The sequence below is a fragment of the Falco naumanni genome, chromosome 13 (assembly GCF_017639655.2).
Source record: "Falco naumanni isolate bFalNau1 chromosome 13, bFalNau1.pat, whole genome shotgun sequence".
Classification (NCBI taxonomy): domain Eukaryota; kingdom Metazoa; phylum Chordata; class Aves; order Falconiformes; family Falconidae; genus Falco; species Falco naumanni.
The window spans coordinates 10,508,872-10,527,092 of NC_054066.1; the positions used below are offsets into that span (position 1 = coordinate 10,508,872).

General features: G+C 39.9%; 1 protein-coding gene and 1 long non-coding RNA gene across 3 annotated transcripts in view; one reads left to right on the forward strand and one right to left on the reverse strand.

Moving 5' to 3' along the window:
* Window positions 1–17,997, reverse strand: part of CUL3 (cullin 3) — a 58,733-nt gene extending 40,736 nt beyond the window's left edge. Inside the window, exon 1 of one of the 2 annotated variants that reach the window (XM_040612937.1) lies at window positions 17,523–17,997. In XM_040612937.1, coding sequence (XP_040468871.1) covers window positions 17,523–17,588 — 66 coding nt within the window. In that variant the 5' untranslated portion in view covers window positions 17,589–17,997. Of the gene's footprint in view, window positions 1–1,044; window positions 1,078–17,522 lie in introns of those variants that run through there. The other variant, XM_040612938.1, reaches the window with a different exon arrangement.
* On the forward strand, window positions 416–16,111 carry LOC121096657. Its single transcript, XR_005830648.1, has 2 exons — window positions 416–603; window positions 14,381–16,111. It is a non-coding gene; the product is annotated as an uncharacterized LOC121096657 (long non-coding RNA).
* Window positions 17,998–18,221: the final 224 nt, after the last annotated feature.

An 18,221-nucleotide genomic window follows, 5' to 3' on the forward strand; every position in this document is an offset into this window, starting at 1 on the left:
TTATTTTCTAAAGCCTTCTTGAACAAGCGATTTTACAAGTACTGATAATGAAGGCAACCATTTAGAATTGCGGACAGCAATCCAAGTAAAAGCTTTTCAGTTTTCCTTTTTTTTTAAAAAAAAAAGGTTTTGTTTTCAAACAAAGCATAGATTCAAACCAACACTTCCCAGGGCCTTTTTCTTCCCTTGCTAATCAAAAATCTCCCAGCCAACATGCCACATTTTTAATCTCAACTGCAATTTAATTGCTCACTGTATTAAAAAAAAAAAAAAGTATGATCTGCACAAAACAGGCAAACCACCCACTGCCAGTTTGAAGAGGTATTACAGCATTCTGGGTTGGTCAGCTGGTAAACATTTCTGTATGTTATAGATAAGCAGTACCTCTAGTAATCCAGAACTGTTCAAGGAAAAGCTAAAAGTGAACTGTGCAATTCTTATACTTGAATCCAAATGCTATATATATATATATAAAAAGAAACCAGGAATGTTTGTAACCTTATTTGCTCCGAACTCACTGAATACAAACATCAACACAGAGTTTTCCACCACTTAACAACTCACCACCAGCTGCTCTGGAAGCACAAGGAAGATCCATAAAAGGTAATTTTATAAGGAGTACACATTAGAAATAGTACTACAAAAACTTACTGCCTTTTAAGATTAAGCATGAAGGACTCTGCTTCTCGGTGCAGTTTCCTATTCTGCTACTGACTTAGATTTCTGAGGGTTTGTGCGAACAGGATTGTTCAAGTTACCTGGTATCAAGTTAGAAGAGTGCTATCTTCCAAAAAGATCTAGCATAGCTACCGTGTTTGCAACAGTGTTTTCTAACAAAGCAAAGACTCCTTATACTCTAAATAATGGCCACTCTCTTGGACAGTAAGTGCAACTAAAGTAAAGCTTTAACAAAAATTTATTATTTCCTTTCCACTGCTGAAAAGTTGTTTAGCTTTTGAACAGAAGAGGTCTTCCTGCATGATTATCCTCAAAGTTACAGAAGAAATGCAATGACTACATCTACCCTTGGATTAATTAACTCACAGGTTCATCTCTTTTCATCTCCCTTCTTTAAGTCAGGCTTGGACGCAGATTTAAAACGCATCCACTTCCACAAATATGAATACAGAATCAAAGCCCAAATGTTTTTCCATGCTCATTTGCAGATTTCTTCTAATGGTTGTAATTTAAAAGTGAACTCCAGTTGTAATACAGTTGCTTTCTTTATGCCTTCTATTCCTGCAGATATAAGCAGAAACTAGATTACTGCTTCTGCTGGTGCTTTGGAAAAAAACCAAAACAAAACAAAACCCCAACCACCCGGGTTTAGAAAAGCTTTCAGAAGCAATAATAATAATAATAAAAAAATAATTTCAGCAGTGTTTACACACAGACTCACCAAGATAATACCAAGCAAGTGACCAAAGAGAGGAAATGTGTTAACCTACTCCAGTTTATCTGAACATTACCTTTCTTGGGGAATGGGAGAGAGATCAAGTCTGTTATTGGCAGAAGAGATAGCTGTTTGTAAGAATCTGCTAGTTGGAAAAATTCCAGAAACCGCTGCCCAAATGCTAATGATTCAAATATGCAGCTTGAACACAAAACATCTGAACTCGAAGTGTAGCACAAGTACATCTTGAGGAAATAAGACTAAAGTATCAGTGTACATTAAAGTGCAATTGTTTCACCGAAGTCTGCGAAGGACTCAAAAGGTCCTTTATTCCACAGTACTGCCACAGTGCAGGATCAGGCACTTGCAGGCACTTTCTTTAACAATGTTTGTCTAACCTCTTAAAAGCTCCAAGACTGAGTAAACAATCACTGTCAGCAATCTATTGCTGTTACCACCTGAAGAGCATGACACCCTAGGCACAGTCCTAAATACACTTCTCAGTCTCTCCTCCCCCCCAGGCTTACACTGCAGACACCACCTCTTCTGAATAACTTTATCAGCCTTCCTTAAATCAAAAGGGGCAAACAGCTAAACTTAAGTAGTTTTGGTATTAACACATAACATCATACAAAGTATCATTCTCTCCCCTCTAGTCATGTAGTTCAAAGGGAACGGCAACATCCTGGAGAGGAACAACCCCCTGCATTAACACATGCTGGGGCCAACTACCCGGCCAGTTGCCTGGTAGAAAAGAACCTGGGACTCTCCTTGGACATCAAGTTGAACGGGCCCTTGAGGCGAAGAAGGTTAATGGTATCCTGGGCTGCCTTCCGAGGAGTGTAGCCAGCAGGTCAAGAGCTCTACTCAGCACTGGTGAGACGCGTGCTCTGGGCTCCCCAGTACAAGAGAGACATGGACATAATGGAGAGTGCAGTGAAGGGCCACCGAGATAACTGACTGGAGCACCTCTTGCATGACAAAAGACGGAGAGAGTCACCCCTCTTTGGCTTAGAGAAGCCTCAGGGGGATCAAATCAGTGTATATAAATACCTCGAGGAAGGGTGTACAGTAGAGGGAGCCAGGCTTCAGTGGAGCCCAGTGACAGGACCAGTGACAGTGGGCACAATCTGAAACACAGGAGATCCCTCTGAACATGAGGAGTAAGATTTTTATTTTTTTTAACAGTTAGGGTGACCAAGCACTGTCACAGGTCGCCCAGAGACGTTATAGAGTCCCCATCCTTGGAGATGCTCAAAAGCTGTCTGCATATGGTCCTGAGCAACTGGCTCTAGGTGACCCTGCTTGAGCAGGGTGGTTGTACAAGATGAGCTCTGGAGGTGCCTTCCAACCTCAATCATTCTGTGCTTGGTAATACACATTACACCTGTATACCAAGGAAGCCAGAAAACCAGGGCTCCCTGACCAAGTGTGACCTATTAAAACTGCCAGTATCACTCTTCCAACTGAAATGTTTTGCAGGATAACAAAGGTGAGCAACAAAATGCTGCTTGTCACCAGTGGAACCAGACATTTGTTCCCCAGATTGTACCTACTACAAAGAACAACGCTAAAACTCCCAGATTCATGCAGAACAACGAACAGACCTACTGCTCGAAATCAAGATTACTTTGCACAAAATTAAATACTTTTTGGTGTAATTTCCATTCTATACAACTTACCCTTTACAACTGTCTCCTTTGTATGCAACTTCATTTCATATTCTTGTCAGTTGGTCATTTTGCCCTTAACACTCAGAACTTGCTATTCTTACTTACATGAACATGCCTGAAGTACCATGAATTGTAGGAAAAGTTTACTTCTGTAACTGCTTAAGAACCTCCTGAATTCTTGACAGTTTACACCAGCTTACTTTTATCGGAAGTAGCTACTTAGTCTTCTCGAATAAGAGATGGTAAGAAAGAAGTGAGGAAGAGGTAATAGATGTCCTACAGAATCTCTGTAGGAGTATCCACAGAGGTGTACCAACCAACAGAAACAGGAAGCACATGAACTAGTACTCACAGGACTGGTGACTAGACACAGTTTCTCATCCTTTTTGCACAAAGAGTTTCTGGACAAGTTCTATAAAGTTCTCACAAAGACCTCAAACCAAAACAGACCACTGTTAATCCTCAGAAATTTTAACATATTGTAAACACACTTGCAGGGTATTTTTACCTCAAAAAGTCACAAACATTACTATTCAATTTTTCTACAGACTAGCTGCAGAGCATTTATCACTATTCTACACACTACCAGGTGAAAGAGATCAATTTGGAAATTATTACTGCTCGGCAATGTTTCTCAAATTTTTCAAAAAACGCAACCATGACCTGCCTCATTCCTTTCCATGACACCCTTTAGGCCTAATACCCCAGAGCACTGGAGCAAGAACTGACTGAAATTACAAAATGCAAGTGTTTACGCTCTGCCCTGAAGGAAACGAGTGGACACTGACAATTAAAGTTACTCAGCAGCTCTGGGAGTAAACATCTGCATCTAGTGATTGCAGTCTGTTCTCACTCCACCATTTCCTATCCCTCAGCAGATAAAACGAGCAAGGGCTGACTGCTGCCATCTAAAACTGCCACCACAGGGGTCCTGACCCACAGTCCAAGAGGCAAGAAAGGCTGTCAAAACTAATAGTCTTCACTTTGATTTCAAGAAAGGGCATTCATCAAGGTGGTATTAAATAGCCTGTTACAGAATAACTCAGCATCCTTAGCCCGGATCCTTCATTCTGGGTGAAGTTTGGCTGAGGTTCTCCAGAAAAGAGCAAGAGCAGCACACTTCCTCCCTCAGAGATTAATCACTACTTGAATTTTTATAAGGCCTTCCAATACTGTTAATTTAAAAGACAAGAATTTACAGTGACAAAGATATATTATCTAGTGTTTGCACCAAGAATATCTCTTGAAAAATGGCCTATTAATATATGGAACTACAGATCCTTCAACTACAGAGCTGATAAAATGTACTCTTGTTAGTGACAAATGGAGAGCTCCATTTTCACATTTCTGAATTTTGAGATTTTCATCACTGTATAGCGATAAGCATATCTGGAAGAAGATGCATTGGCTACACCTCACTGCTGAAGAAACATCAGTATGTCACAAAGCAGACAACTCCACAACACACAAATAAAAGCAACCGATCTCTAAACTACCAAAACCACCAGGCACAAAATTCCTCAATAGCGTTATCTGAATAGATTGATTGTTACAGACCAAAAAACACGACTGTAAGCTAAGAGAAGGAGCATGAAGAAAGTAAGGGGCACCCTGACCTACTGCTGTTCTTCTGCAGCTTACTCAACTTTGGCTATCTGCTGAAAGAGTCACAGGGAAGTCACAGCAATGCGCTATCAAAACTGATCCTAGTAACTTGGCTTTTGCTCCTAGGTGACCTGTAACAACTGAAGATGTTGATCCAGTATTCCCCACATGTCCTAGGAGTGTCAGGAAATGCCTACTATACTATTTATTATACTCCCTCAGAGGGTGTGTATGGTGGTGGGGAAATCTATGCCTTTGTTTGCTTATGGCATCTGCCAGTTATCATTCACAACATTAAATGCTGACACCATTTTTAATATTTGTGTTTTATTCTTCATTCATGCCTTGACATCCAAGCCTCACACTTGTTTGGGTGGGCAACCTCTACACTAAGCCTCTTGAGATTCCTCCTGCAAGGAATATTCATGGCCTGCACCATGCTCCATTCCAGGCTCAGAAGATGAGCTGAGTAACCAGTGTGGAGAGTAATCTCATAAAGGCCAAGAGTAAAATCAACTCTAGCCTGACCTCAAAGAAGCCTTGACCCTCTGTAGAATAGGCAGGGCTCTATCACAATAAACAGTCAGTAGTAGAAATGCAAGAATTGCAGTATTCACCTTTCCTTCCCAGCTCTGTCAGGCTTTACTCAGCAGAAGCAAGCAGAACACTCAATTAAATCAAAAAAGGAATCCTCTTTGTCAGTTGAAACACCCAAGAGCTGCAGGATTTTAGGCAAAACCCTTTCCTTCTCCATTTTGCTTAAATGGGTTCTGCAGCCACAAAAAGCTATTCTGCCAGCATGGAACAGAAGAGGTGTAAGTAGATTAAAACATAATTGCTCCTTAGAAGATGGGAGTTGAACCTCCTACATTATGATTGACAGATTTAGTCTACCTTCAGGGCATTGTCTTAGAGCACTGCTGAGCTCATCACAAAGTGCATGCTGCTTTGGGGTAGGGGCTTGAAGAGCAAGGGGTATGGTTGGTTAGTTTTGATAAGCTTTACAGCAAACTATAATATCCTCCAAGAACTTCCTTTCCTAGTAAACTTAAAGCCCCGGAAAAAACAGATTTGCTCCTCTTCTCAAGAGGTAACATTTGTCTGCATTATAGGTAGACCTGACAGAAACTTTACCATCTAATAGCAATTTAACACTCTATATGAACAGTTTAAAACAAGTCTTTAACAGAAAATGTCCTACTGCAGCAACAGTTTTGACATGTATAGAAGACTGAACAAATCTGAAGAAAGATCAGAGACTCATTTCTCTTTCAATATTTTAGGAACCATTTCAGAAGAATGAGACTAATCCTGAACTGCTAACATACCTCAGTTTTTCTATATTTCAACTTCTATTTAATACAATTTCTTCACTTTTCCCAAATGCCCCTCCTCAACTTCAGTCTTGAAAATCTGTGGCACATAATATCCTGAAGGACAAAAAAAATGAGAACTCTCCCAAACACCTATTTCATTTCAGCTGTGACTAAGAACTGTGTAAAACTGAGCAGCCATCAGGTATTGAATAAACACAAGGCAAATAATAATCTAAACCTTTTTAATTTCTTTAAAAATGCAAAAACAATGGAGACAATCCAGAGAGGCAGACAAGTAAATATAAACTGAAAGACAAACTGACACAGTGCTGATTCTGTGAACACAGATATCCTTCCATTTACAGACCTTCACACACCTTCCCAACACTAACTCATATTAAGTGTTTGTAACTACTAATGAGCAACTATAAGATGCTTCATATACATAAAGACTAAGGTCAACAGTCTTTCATAAAACAGTTTCACAGATATCCAACCTGTCAAAGACAACATATTTAGGCAGCAGTAACTAGCGGAAGCATAGCATGTAAGAGCACCTACTTCATTCAAAAAGAAGGTCCATGTGTATTCACTACTCTCTAATACCACTGAGACTCTCCAATTTGCCATGCTTTCAATTTTTCCATTAGAGATGCAGACTCTTGCTTGACACGTTTAAGTCTGGGGACAAGACCTATCAATCTCTTTCCTCTCCTGCAGGTCTGTTAAGTGTAGTCCACAAACTATGTTATACTGTGTATAAATGAACATATGGGTTCAATTTGCAATATATGATGCTCAGCTTACAAACTGCACCTTCAAACAGTCACTCTCATTAATACAGATAAAAACAAAACTCTCATTAATACAGATAAAAGCAGAATATTACTTGTCTGAGTAAGGCAATGAAAAATGAATGATAGTTCACCAGCCTCATTTTTCATTCACTTACTGATATATATGCATTCACAGAAACCAATCTTTAAGGTTCTGCATAAAGGCTACATCAGTAAGTTAAGTAACAAAATAGGGTAACTGAAGTCAGTAAATACTGTATCTAAGATCATGTATAACAAGCTTATCTCTGCCTCTTACACACTTATCTATCTTATTGGTTATTTCCCACAAGACCCAAACGCCTTGAAAATACTCATGGCTTTAGTGAGCAATGACTTTAGGATGTTTTCCTCCAGCAGGGCTGGATACTGGAGAAAAACAAAGAAAACAGACAAAAATTAACTTCTTTTCAACATAAACTTTCAAAGACGCTACTAATTACACTAGGGACTTTATCCTAGAATTACATACATGCTTTGCCCAAAAAGGACAACAGAATAGTACTTAACTAAAACTACAGAAATCCAAGTTTTTAAGTTACCTTCACCCCTGCCCTGCACCCCCCCACACCCCAGCATCTGCAGACAAATATAAATAAAAGCCTTTTCAAATACCAAAAGGCATTACCTGTAAACGAGTAAATCTCCCCCTACCATGGTACAACTTCTACCCACCTGCCATCAGGCTATGAAGCTTGTTTTAAAAAAGTTTTATTTAAAATATAACAATTAACTGATTTGGTTTAAACTTCTAGAAGAACTGAATTGGTAAGAGGCTAAATATAGGAAGTTCTAGTTCAAAAGATAGTTGTCACTGCTATAGAATGGAAGTGCTTGTACAGCCAAAACAGTGACATTGCCTGTATTATTAAGCAAGGTTCTTTTAGAAACATTCAATGACATTTCTACAGCGCTCATTACTATAGTGCCTGAAAATGGAGGAGGATTATAAAACACCTATAATGAAACTACTTATTTCCTAAGAACACTTCAACTTAACAATAGTAAGGAAGAACCATCTATACTTCTGAAGCTTCTCTTACTAAATTGGAAACTGTTAAGAGCTGAAGTCTAGATTTAAGTTTACAATTTAAGAAGTCTGACCTTTCACGTTTAACTTTGCAAGGTATCAGAAGCATTTTCAGACATGAGATAAGTTTTTGGCTTGTTTCAGTAGTTGTCTTGATTGCTTAAGGGTGCAAGTAACAGCTGGGGGTGGGGAGTGGGGGAAGTGTATCAGGTCAGGATCAGTTAACTCAAAAATCCATTCTAAATGAAACAGAGGAATAAATACAAACCCTTGACACCACAAAAATCTACCTACTTCCTCTCTCATGCCCAAAAGAATAAAAATTAATATTGGTATTTTGAAGACTAATGAGAAGTTCAGAGTCCTCTTGACTCACTTCAGAAGTAGCAATCCTAAAACAAGTTTCCTCAAGTAAAAGTTATGGGGAAAAGAAATCTGAAAGGCTTGTGTAGCAGCACGAAATCAATTCCTGAAAGAAATACAATCACTTTCAGGTTTCTATCCCAAAGTTGGTGTTAAAATATTTGAAGCTAATTAGAACAGCAGAAATGGAATGAAGAAGAGCTGAATTTCTGGGAGTGAATCATTTCTCTCATCTATTAGCAGGATCCTGGTGGTCTAGGTGGCACAGGGAGAGACAGACATTTCTGCACTTCAAGAACTCAGATGTGTCCCTGTAGCTGTCAAACAGGCTCTTGTCAAAGGTGAAGCAGCAGACAGTGGAAACAGTGGCACAACATTTTTTTATAAACTACTGGGCACGCCTTTCCCATTTACAAACAAGGGCCAGATCCTTTAGCATTTAGCTAAAGTCATTTAGCATTCCAGTGCAACAAAATCTTAGGACAGCCAAGGTCATGTTTTTTCAAAACTTGAGGACTATGTGACTATGAGCAAACTGCAACAAAGTAAGTTCGACTGCAGATTTCCTCAAAGCAGCTCACTTGGGATAACTGGCCACGTGCAGGTTCTCACGCTGCAGTAGAACGAAGGTGGCTCATTCCCCTTCCACTGGAATTACTTCCAATTTATTAAAGACTGAACAGCAGAAAGGGAAGTTGTTTGTTTGCTTATAACCTCACAAGATTTACTAGCAAAGATTAAAAGTTGCTGGAACTCTCAAATTTCAGCGGGATTTTGGTCCCTGGCTCTCAAACTCCTTTTGAAACCCAAGTGTGGGACTGCAACATTCCAGGTAACGTGCAGTAGGTTGTCTTGAAACTGCCGTAACAGATGATAGGTCACTGTCTGCAGAAGCCGCAATACTACATCCCAGCCTGCTACTGCTATCATTCCTAACTATAAGCCAACAGATTTTTTATTTATTTATTTTTTACCTGACTCAAAACTGTTTAAAACTTTTTCGATGCGGTATGTTATGGTATTTCCATTACTTTTAAGACTATCATCCTAATGCTACAAAGTAGAAAGAAATAGCATTAATTTAATAGGAGGCAAATTCATGGGGGTTTTTGGCAGATCTTTTCTAGTGATGACTTATATAGTATTAACATTATAATGCCGGAATAATATGTGCCTCAATCTCAGTTAAGAACTGTCAAGGGGAAGAGCAATGCTGTACTGCACATCTGTACCTTCTGTGGAAGGCGCGGAGTCTCCTCACTAGTATCATCTCTCCAAGTGAAAAAAATCCTTTAGCTCATTAACTTCCCCACCCCAATGTCTGGATTCAGAAAGCTTCCCTGAACCACAGATGACCCATTCTTTGCCCACTCAACTTCAGTGCAAATCCCGCAAGAATTATTTCTGGTTTGGTTTTGGGTTTGTTGTTTTTTTTTCCTTCAATTAACCTGCAAGTAGGTCAATATTTTACAAATGTTCAAAAATCAACACTATTTAAAGAGAAATTCTATGAAATACTTATCAGATTATCTAGACTGTAGACACATTTCCTGAAGCTATTTCAAAACAAGGAACACAATGAACAATTTACAGGGGGATGAAGGAATAAAGGGGGAGTGGGGGTGGCGCAGAAGGGTCTTCAGAGGTTTTGGGGGCTTTATGACAACTCCTCCTCCATAATAACAGCATATCAAATTGAGAATTTGTAAATAAAAGATTAAATTTTATGGTAGACAGAGGCCAATAAAGGATAATCTTTTTTTCTCAGCTTACCTCATGGAGGGGATGGAAGATACACTTAATAAATCACTTACACATTCACAAATAATCAATACCACTGTATGCTGACAAGAACCTTTCTCTGGGGGATTTTTGCACCATACAGTGAATACACCATGATCAGATGCACAAATCAGCAGGGCCTGGAAGAACAAGACTATCACTAAAATGACTGCAACAGAAAAAAATAAATCCAGAGCTACACAGGAAGATTATATCCACACCTATAACAAAAAAAAAAGATCCACTCAGATGCTACCAACATTTTAAAACCAAAAGTAGCGTGAAAGTAAAGAGAAAGTATTTATTTCAATAAAGATTCTTCACATGCAAAAAGTAAGGAACAGACATGCACAGTCTGTACTCTCAGACCACAGGTAGTAGAAGAAATGAACATTACGAATTTTTGATGATATAAGCTAGTCCAGTTTTATAACATTCATATGTATAATCTAAATTATTATTGTCTTCATTTATGTTTATTCTCATTAGTAGTAAACCAAAAATTGGCATTTCCACAAATGCTCCTCATCCATAATCATAAACAAATAAAGCAAGTATCTGCATACATTTTGCATACTATTATACCTTATTTAAATTACAAGCAAGACAGCTTCAGCCCTCAGACACTAATTTTATGCACAACTAATTGAAGAACCTAAGCAACTCCACAGCAAGCACCATCCAAATGTAAATGTTTATTACAGTTTTGTCCTCCTTGTTGTACTCTGGTATTAAACACACTTTTTTCCTTCCCTAAAATGCACATGTTAAAAATGCAGATGTAGAAGTTCTTTTATGTCATCTAACAGTATTCTGCCAATATGCCAGTACTTGCACCTTCACAAAAGAACCATTTGTGATTTAGAAATTCTACTGGCTTTAACTGAACTTCAGAAAAATAAAACAACCATGATAAAAAGTATGGTTGGCCATGCTAGTTTTCTACTACAATACTTTCATACTTGTTTCCACAAAAAAACGACTCAGGATGAGAAATATGAGCTCCCCGCTTCTCAAGAGTTGGTTTTTCATGTGTACCCACTAGAAATCAAAGATCCAGTGATCATACACAGAAGGTCAGGAACATATTTTGGACTGTAACAGAATCACTGTGCATTTTATGAAGGGACTCGACCAAATTTATCTCAAGATCTGTCCCAGTCATACCACAAAATGTTTTCACCACATACAGAGATTACCAGACACTGCAGATCAGTCATGGTGATGAAAATTCAAAAGCACCTGCACTAAGACTACCTGTCCCACAGATCAAAGCCAAAGACTTCAGAATATGTATTTGAAATTCTGAGCAATGTTGCCACTTATGCCGTTTTTACCTGCCCAGAAGAAATTAAAAAAAGAAACATCTTGAAAAGTTGTAATAATTTTTCTAGAAAAAACTTCAATTTTTTTATGTTACTATTATTATAACTCCTCATGTAGAACACCAAAAACTCTTGATCAGTTTTACAGCAACCCTGATAAAGCCCCTTTACCTACCACTACCAAGGAAAAAACAGTAAATCCTGTTTAATAATGTACTGCTATACAACACAAGAATGAGGGGGTGAAGAAACATACCCAGCCACATGGAAAAACTCAAACTGAATTAGCCAGTATAAAAATATTAACAGAATCCTAGTGCTGTTACTTTATACTCTTGCACAAAAATCAAGCAAATTTCAAATACAGGTACTGCAAACAGCAGTACACTTTCCAATTCCATGCAGAGACACCTACTCAATTCTAACTGGAAAAATGACTGCTCAGAACTGAGGACCCAACTAACACGGAAAACCAAGAAAATTTGCAACTGAAGCCTGAACATCTACATAACTCAGAAATTCTAATGAGATTAGGTTAGACCACAACTAAAACATAGTATGTACACTGTGTTATAAAAACCCAACCAAACAAAAAAACACCTACAACTACTCAAAGTCTATCCTGGAATTAGTGTTATCATCTCTTAAAAATTCTAAATGTAGTATTAGGGCATTCAGTCTGCTCATAATATTTCATTTAAAAAAAAAATAAATCTGTGAAAACTGGAAGGCCTTCATAAGATTAACTGTCCAGTAAACAGCCAGTATTTCTGTATTTTTCTGTAACTGACACCAAAACAACTCCTTCCTTTGAATAAGATAAGCAGTGGTTTAGTTCTTTGGTTTGGTTTATTTCTAGGTTTTAAACCTACTAAAATTTTAGTTGTGAACATTATTGCTGCTGTATATACTATATGGGTTAATAGCCAAGATTGCTTTATATTTTCAAACCTACTTTTATAAAAGTATCAAGATTTACAAAGACAAACATGTAAAAACTTCAGTTAACCAGGTGGTCCTGCAGCACTCAGTGGGTTTACATGATTTTAATCAGAGATGAAAAAGCCTACAATTCTATCCTCATCCCACCCACCATGCCTCTCCAGTCACTCACTAATACAGCATACATACTCCAAGGGTTATAAGCCAAAACAGAAATACATATATTGCCTACAGAACCTGAATGCTGAAATATTTAAATACAATTAAATGTGTTTTCTAGGGTCTATCTGTTGTAAGATGCTCAGGTAAGACACAAAATTTACATCAACTACTTGAATTGATAGATCTACACATTACAGGTTGAAGTATAAATTTAACAAACCTCATCTCAACTTGCATCATCAGTTCCCCAAGATTCAAAACAGACCACAGAAGCAGCCAGCATTCTGAGGAAAAAAAAAAAAAAAAAAAGCCTTCTGCCTACATAAAGCCTAAAACAAGTGGCTGTTACAGCTCAGGAGAAAGGAGCAGTGGCAATGAAAATAGAAGTCTTAATACTTTCTTATGGAAGAGCTGAAGCCATTTACTTCAGGTTTACAGAAGTTTATTTGAGGAAGAAGTATCATCAAGTGATAAATGGGGTTGAAAGAAGTAAAACGCTGTCTGCCTTTTTGCATAAGGCTGGATGAAATGATAATTTTCTGGGGCACAAGTATTGCCAATAATATGATTCAGTGAAGCTTTTTCATATATATATATATATATATATATACACACACATACACGCACTTGAAAGATTCATTCTATTACAAGTGCATGTGTAGGATCTCTCTAAACGCTTTCCAGAATTCATAATGTAACTATATAATACTGATCCACTGGAATAGTTCTGAGAACTGGCGATTCTGGCATATGCTCTGAAGAGGAAAGGTATCTCTGCAGGAAATGAAAATGATTACAAGCACTCAAAAAACCACCCAAATACCCAACTATGAAGATCAAATCCAATAACCTACATCGGGTCATGCTGGTTTCCAGAAAGATCTCACCAACCAATTTTATGGTGACAACTGACATATTGCAACGAGAGAAGGATGAATTCTTGCAAAAATGTTCATTCAACACAGCTTAACATGACTTGTACGAATTTTGAAAATTAGTTCTCAAATACTATTTATTTCTGTAAGAAATGTGCATTTTTTACTTGGTACCACTTTTTCATCAAAACACATTTAGGGCTACTATTTTCCGCTAACTAAAGTCACATAGAACAGTTCACATACATTTTCAGGAAACATGATTTATACATGCTAGATTGCTGTTACAAACATCACATCTCTCCAAAAGTTTGAAGTACAAATCTAGCATTCTTTGGCACCACTTTTCACAAATCAACTAAATTTTAAAATTAGATTTGCTGCAAGCTTGTTTGAGAGCTTTTAAAGTATTCCTTTAGCCAGCAGTAATGGGCTCACTGAGAGTTAAGCAATGAGAGCCAGTCTGAGACCCTGAAAGTACTTCAAACCAGGGTAAGGAAGAAAACCACCACAATCCTTCTCCAAAACAAGTGCAATTAATTCATGTCTTGTAGAAGTATCATCCTTGCATTTTTGCATAACACACATACCGTGTATTCAGCAAAAATACTACTGCACTCCTCCAAATGATTTAAAAACTTATAAACTATATCCAACAGAAATCACTGACAATTACTTGAGATTTCAGAAATTATTTTGGGTTTTTTAGTGTCCAAATACAACATATTCCTATTTATTGTGTTGTGTATGAATTTGAAACAAGAAATTTTAAAGACTGCTTAAGAAAAACAAACCTACGCTCACTCAAAAGCCCTCTTACACTATTTCACTTCTTGCTTTAACTACTCTAACACTCAAATAATAACTCAAAATGCTATCTAGATAGACCTTACATAAATACAGAGCAACTATGTAATAGGAAGGCATTAAAAGTACCATAAGCGGTTATTGAAAGTAGCACAATGGAAGTCTTCTACAGCTGTAAGTAAGGCTACTTAACTCCACAAGCTTAAGCTCATCAGTTTCTCTACTGAATATACAATAAACTTTCACTAAAAATTTCCATTATTCTTTCTAGATTTGAAAAAACGCCCGCCCAACTCTGAAGTCTCAAAAAAGAATGCATCCTCATCTGGACTACTTCTGATACAATGATTATCACCATCTTCAATTCAAGCCCAACAAGAGAACACAGGAAACTTTTTTTTAGTAAGCTAAATTTTCAAATTGGGAAAAGAAATGCATTTTTTTCTCTACTGTGAACAGAAGAATGGATTAAATGTACAGAAAATTACTTTCCTCAACTACTTTTGCTTAGTCTACAACCCACTTCAGCAAAACAGTATGCCTTGTACTCAAAGTCATCGCCCTTGAAGTAAGAAAAAACACATCAAGGCACATACCAGGAGCTAGCAAGTATGAATGGACACTTGGGATGACAGATAATCTGCTGCCAATTACAAAAAAATAATAAAGAAGGGATCTAGAATAAAAATAATTCCAAAACATTAATATCTCTTGGTACAACACTGGTAGTTTTCAAATGTTTTGGTCAATTTCTACTTAAATTCTAGTAAGGAAGAAAAAGAAGAAGCTTTGAAGTAGTAGTAGTATTTTGCAAATTACTATTTCTCCTTTCCTTTACCTACTGTAAAATACAACAACAGAAATTTCAAAAATATTATGAAAAATAGAAAATATTAAAGAGACAGAACCTACATGGATGGGTTACCATAATATTGTGACGTTACAGGAACCTTACCTCTCCGATTTGGCTATTTCTAGTTTAATATAATAGTAAATTGCTACATCCATGCAAGAAGCCAACTTATCTAAGCCAGGTAGACCTGCTAAGGAAAGACAATCAATAAGACGACAAATTGAAGCAGCCTACAAAGTCACCTCTGGAAGCACTTTTAATTCAGAACTGAAAAGCAGAACCACCAAATTTGAGATAAAAGAGCGAAGATCAGTAGCTGAAGTACGAACAGTACATTTTCTAAATATAGACTCTATCCCACACACAAATGCAACCTCATTGACATGAATAATCCCACTGGCAGTCACTGGCTCTATTTGCAGGACCAAAGCTATACAACCACTTAGGCCTCCACAAATTTTGCGTTAAGATTTTTGTACAAACTACAGCTATTGCCTTCTGCAATTATGACTGAGAAAACCCTCCAAATCTCTCAACCAAGTACATGCTTCTTTTCTATAAACACTTTATCAACAGGATTGTCAACAAATTGTCTTAGAAAAGAAAGTATGTTCAAGGGAACACCTGAAAAATTGCTGCCAACAGATGTCATCAAACATATAAGATCTGTAGGCCTTGATGGCTATTATTCAATTATTTTAGGGAGTGCTGCGGTTTAACCAGAAGGTAATTTTTAGATTTTTTAAAACTTTTAACCTGGACATTCCTTAAGCAACTGAAGAGAAAGACAATGCTAGCAAAAGTAGTTTCAGAAGAAAAAAAACTGATGACAATATTCATGTAAGAGCAGGGCTCTGTGTGAGCAGAATTCAACCCCCAAACTGACTTCATATGCTAATTTACAAAGGTGGTGAAAAAAGTAAAAAAAAAAAAAAAAAAAAGTAAAGTTTACCCCATTGTTAAGTCTGCCTTTGTTGACTGACCCATATCTACATATTCATGGTTGGAATACATGAATCTGTTTACCAAATTAAAAGACTGCTATATTTCTGACGTAGTTTGTTATAAAACATACATGCTGTATATGTAATGTTTTACTTTTGTACAAGTTTTCCTATTACTTATTAGTAAAGCCCTGGCCATGCTGCAGTAAGTCTTTTTCTCTATTCCTACAATCCAAGATGTCCTAACAAAACTTACATTCTTGAAAAAGGTTGTATAAAGAAATAAATACAATTTGGAGATCAAAAACCTTTCATCAGCTAAAATTCATAATTTCATAGCCCACTTTCTTCTTTTGACTTTTACCACTAAATGCAACTGTCAATGATTAAAAGAAAGAGGAAAACAGCATAAATCAGATTGCTACGATTAAGTCAGCTTTTGCTATGATTAAGTCAGCTTTCGAGAATATAAAGAATTCTCTAATTTCACCAGCGAGAGTTTTGATGAAGCATATATATTGATATATCCCTTGCCAGTGAAATAAGATAAACAGGTATGTCCAGTTTCTCGTAAAGGCAAGGCACATTAGTTCTACACTACTGGCTACTGGGATCAGATGTAGCATCAAAAAGTTAACACTAAACCTTAAATGCCAGTGACTCAACTAGGTATCTTGCTTTTTAACGTACACACCAATGAACACATACACATTTCCTGGCCATCCTCTGGCAGGCTGAAGCTTTTCTATTTCTTTCCCCTTCCTCAACATCATTAATAGTACTGTAGTTGTTATTCTGCTGTAAGCTTTAATTGAACCAACTGTCAAAACACAACAAGCTTTACAGCAGTTTAAATTAATAATCTGGCTCATTCCCTTCTGTAAGTCAAAGGGATGGCATGCTCATGGTTCTACCAAACACGCACGAAAGTTACCTATGCCAACATGCTTATAGTAACATCTTCTCAACAGCTGGCATTATGCCACCTAAATCTTACAATCATACGACTTATAGCCTCTTTCACGGAGCAGGGAGTGAAATACATTCACCAAGAGGAAACTCTCCAGAAGACATAAATAAATACCGCCCCCCACACACACAAGGCTTAGCTAATTTTGTTTTGATGTAGGCGTATAACCTCCGACTCCTTCTTTGAGGCCTTTTCCTTGAAAACAAAGAAACCAGCCCCCCCTCCTCCTAATGCCGTACGTGGATTTTCATAATTGATTTGCTTGACTGATGAGGGAGACGATAATCGCGGGGACCAGTTCCTCCACCTCCCACTCGCCGCACGGCAGGTAGCACCGCTCCCCCGGGATGCGGCTCCCGCACGTCCCCGTGTGCCCCCCCCAACGCCGTAGACACACACACACCCCTTCGCGCCCTGCCATTCGCACGGGGGTGCCCGGGGCCGCCGGCCGGCTGACAGCCCCCCCGCACCGCTCGCACCCGCCGCCCCCTGCCAGGCCGCCTCTGCCCGGGGCCGGCCCGCCCGGTCGCCCCGCGGGCCCGGGCACACGGCGCGGCTGACAGGGCGGCGAGGCCGCGGGGCCTGCGGGCAGGAGGAGGCCGGGGCCTGCCGCGGCCGCTCGGCCCGGCCTAGGCCCGGTACTCACGGGGAAGGCTCGGATCCGCATCTTGGTGTCCTTCCGGCTGCCCGTCCCCTTGCTCAGGTTCGACATCTTCGGGCCCGGCGGCGGCGGCGCCTCCCGTCCGGAGGGGCGCCGGGGAACGCGCGGCGGGGCGGCAGACCCCGGGAGCGGGGCCGGGGGCCGGGCGCCGGGCGGGGGAGGCCGCTGGCGACCTTCACTCCGGGCTGCGGCCCCCGGGGCTGCGCGGAAGGCGGGAGGGCCGGGCCGAGCCGGGCCAAAGGGGGGGAGGGGGAGCGGCGGGGGAGGCGGCGGCGAGGGGCGAGGCGGCGGCGCAGGCCCCTCGCTCCGGCGGCAGCGCTTCCTTCACCCTCCTCCTCCGCCGCGATGGCGGACAAACATCGCTCAGTGCGCAGGGCCGAGCGCCCCCCCCCCCCTTCCTCTCCTTTCCCTTCCCACCGCCCAGCCAGCAGCCAGCGAGAGACAGATCCGGCCGCGGCGGCGGGCGGGGGCGGCGGGAGGGCCGCGGGGCGGAGCGCCGCTGCGGGGGAGGGCGGGGAGGGGGGGGCTCGCCGCTCTCGCGAGGCTGCCGCTGCTCTCGCGAGACAATCGGTCGGCTCCTCTCCGACGGGCGGCTCCGAACGGTCACCGGCGGGGAGGGCGGGGAAGGCGCGCGGGAGGAGAGGGCGGCGCTCATTGGCGGAGGGCGACGCCGCGGGGAGGTGG